Raw genomic sequence first — 2,970 nt, forward strand, 5'->3', positions numbered from 1 at the left:
ATCGCACTCTGGAACCCGTTTTCAATCTGTGCCGTTGTTGGAGAAAACATTCGGTGGTTTCGTGTTAATGCGCATTACAAACGCAACAAAACTCTTCTGTTTTCCCCCGAAATCGTTGTCGTGTAAACGGGGCCTTAATAATCAAGAGGTTTTTGAAACGGCTCGTTTTCCAGATAGGGGTTGGAATTTATTGTATTATTTATCATTTATTGAAATAAATTTCTTGTCATGATTAGAATTTTGATTGAAGTTATTATGATTTGTCATCATAATAACTTCAAAATTAAATGTTTTTTTAAATAAACTGTTTGTAATATCCTGCGACAGACTGGCGACCTGTCCAGGGTGTACCCCGCCCCTCGCCCGAAACGTTGGCTGGAGATGGGCACCAGCAACCCTCCCGACCCCACTGAGGGAAAAAGGGTGCAAGAAAATGGATGGATGGATGGATGTTTGTAATATCAAAATTGCTATTTTTAATATTTTCTGCACTGTTTACTCAATAAGGGCATCAATAAATATCAATAAAATATGATAAAATTCAGTTACTATTCATTCAGTTACCTAAAAAGTAGGAAAAAAAGTTAGTTTTTATTGTTATCACAATAATAACACAAAATATTGTTATAGAATTTGCCGTCCACGTCGGTCATCCCTATTTCCAGACACCAAAGATCATTAGGCTGTTGCCAAAAAACAGCTGGGCACTTTGGGCTGCTTTTAGAAGCAGTAGAGACCCAAATGCAAGAACAAAAACATGCAAAATATAAATTTTGCATTACAGGTTTCTTTTAAAGTTTTCTCTATTTTATTAACAAGAAAGAAATATTGTCTCTTCCTGAAGGGAAACTCGTTTTGTGGCATTAATTATAAAGAGTTTAAGAGTAAAAGCTCCTCCAAACTTTCACATTCCATTAAAGAGATTTAAAGAACAAGCATCTGATTCCTGGACATTGTCTCCTCCTTGTTCTTTTTACAGCCACGTCTCTTATTCTATTTCCAGACTTTCCTGACGACACTTCATCCATCATCCACATGCGCCTCCCGCTCACAAACAGGAGTCATCGCACATTATTACCGTACAGAAAAAACAGAAAAACGCTGTCCTTGAGCCAAAAACGTACCAGTCCTGGACGGCGTTGAAGGACTCCTCGTTGGTGATGTCATACATGAGGATGAAGCCCATGGCGCCTCGGTAGTACGCCGTGGTGATGGTGCGGTAACGCTCCTGACCTGCCGTGTCCTGAAAGCAAAAACAGAAGGGAACCACTCCTCTATCAGAGGTTTATAAAATGTTATATTAACTGAGAATGTTTTCAGACATTTAGATAAAAGTGAGTCTAGAGCAGAATATAAAGATTTCAACTAAACCTGTGTTAGAGTAGATATGCATTGATACGATATTAATATCTGTATTGGTCCTGATATTGATAAAAATCCTAGATCAGGCATCAGTGACAATGTGGCCGATCTAATTCAGTCTAACTCTACATGTTGTGCTCTCAGCAACTTCACGCTTTATCATTTATTTTTTTACATTACATTTACAATTCCTAATTGCACTTTCTGAAACATTTGAACGGAAGTTTGTTGCAGTTTATGTTTTATATGTTTGACTAAGATAATCAACCTATTATTCCAGTTTATTTGTTGTTTATTTTACATTGGTTGTTTGTTTCACTTTTAATTTCACCGACTGAACAAATAAAAGTTGTGTTGATTTTACATGTTTGACAAAGTTTGTAAAGCTATTGGTGTTTTTAAATGGGACGTACGGGTGTAGTTATCAAAAAAATGCATAATTCAGTACATTTATGTTTGTATTTTTAAAAAAGCATCTATTAAAGTCAATACAGCATTGTTTTTCTGTATCGGATTAATATATATCGATATCAGTATCAGAAATAAAAAACATGGATTGGTGCATCTGTAAGTCGGAATAGCTAAAATGATCAGAAAACTTAATTAGCAAGTGAAGCTGTGAATAAATTCAAATTCAATAATACTTTATTGATCCTAAAGGGAAATTTAATTTTGTTGTAACTTGGAAAGAAGCAGCACAAACCTCTCCATGAATCTAAATTAGCAGAATGATTTCTATATAAAGGAGTCCATTAAATCATTCCTTCCTGTGTTGGTTATATCTAATAAAAAGAGAGTAGATATCACAATGGCCACAAATGAAAGAACATCTGACAGAACAAACTGCAGATCAGGAACTGCAAATAAAAGCTTCATTTCTGCTGAGGAAGGGTTCAGGATTTCTAAATGTTTTCAGCAAAGACCAGGACATTCTCTTTTTGAGGACTTCAGGATTTTCCACAAGCAAAAACTTCTTTCTTACGAACAAGCGGGCAACGGATACAGACAGAAAGGCTGCAGTAAATGCAAATTATTTTCTGTAATAAATCCTTTTCTTGGTTGTTTTAATGACATGGAAAACTTACAATGCAAGAGAACTACCTGCATATGAATTGGAGCGCCGCGTCACAAGGTGAAAGTGACAACAAAGAGGCTCAGAGATCAGAATAATTAACATTTTTTTAAACATCCAACAAGTGGTTTTGGAACCTACGATATGCTTTACATGATCTTGTGGAAAAAAGAAAATACATACAAAGAGATACAAAAACCAAGATGTGTTTTCGTGGCGGTGTCTGACCTTCATGGTGTAAATATACAAAGCTGTACTTTTTGTCCTGCTGCCATTTAGATCCACACTGCAAAAACTGAAATCTTAGTAAGATTAAATATCTTAAATTAAGGAGATTTTTCTTGTTTTCTTTCTGACAAAATAATTTTTCTCACCAAGAGGGATTTATGTTAGAATATTTTTCTTATTTTAAGTGTTTTTGTACTTAATTATCTCAGTAAGATATAAAAGCTTAATGTTAAGAAAATATTACTTATTATGAGTAGATATGTGCTAGAATCTAGAATATCAATATTTACCAATCAAACTTCAAGTCT

General features: G+C 34.8%; 1 protein-coding gene across 1 annotated transcript in view; it reads right to left on the reverse strand.

Annotated features, from left to right (window-relative positions):
• Positions 1 to 2,970, reverse strand: part of rab3ab (RAB3A, member RAS oncogene family, b) — a 24,142-nt gene that overhangs the window by 3,898 nt on the left and 17,274 nt on the right. The window contains exon 3 of the mRNA XM_008406609.2: positions 1,125 to 1,243. Coding sequence (XP_008404831.1) covers positions 1,125 to 1,243 — 119 coding nt within the window. The remainder of the gene's footprint in view (positions 1 to 1,124; positions 1,244 to 2,970) is intronic.

This window comes from Poecilia reticulata, linkage group LG4, assembly GCF_000633615.1.
Source record: "Poecilia reticulata strain Guanapo linkage group LG4, Guppy_female_1.0+MT, whole genome shotgun sequence".
Classification (NCBI taxonomy): domain Eukaryota; kingdom Metazoa; phylum Chordata; class Actinopteri; order Cyprinodontiformes; family Poeciliidae; genus Poecilia; species Poecilia reticulata.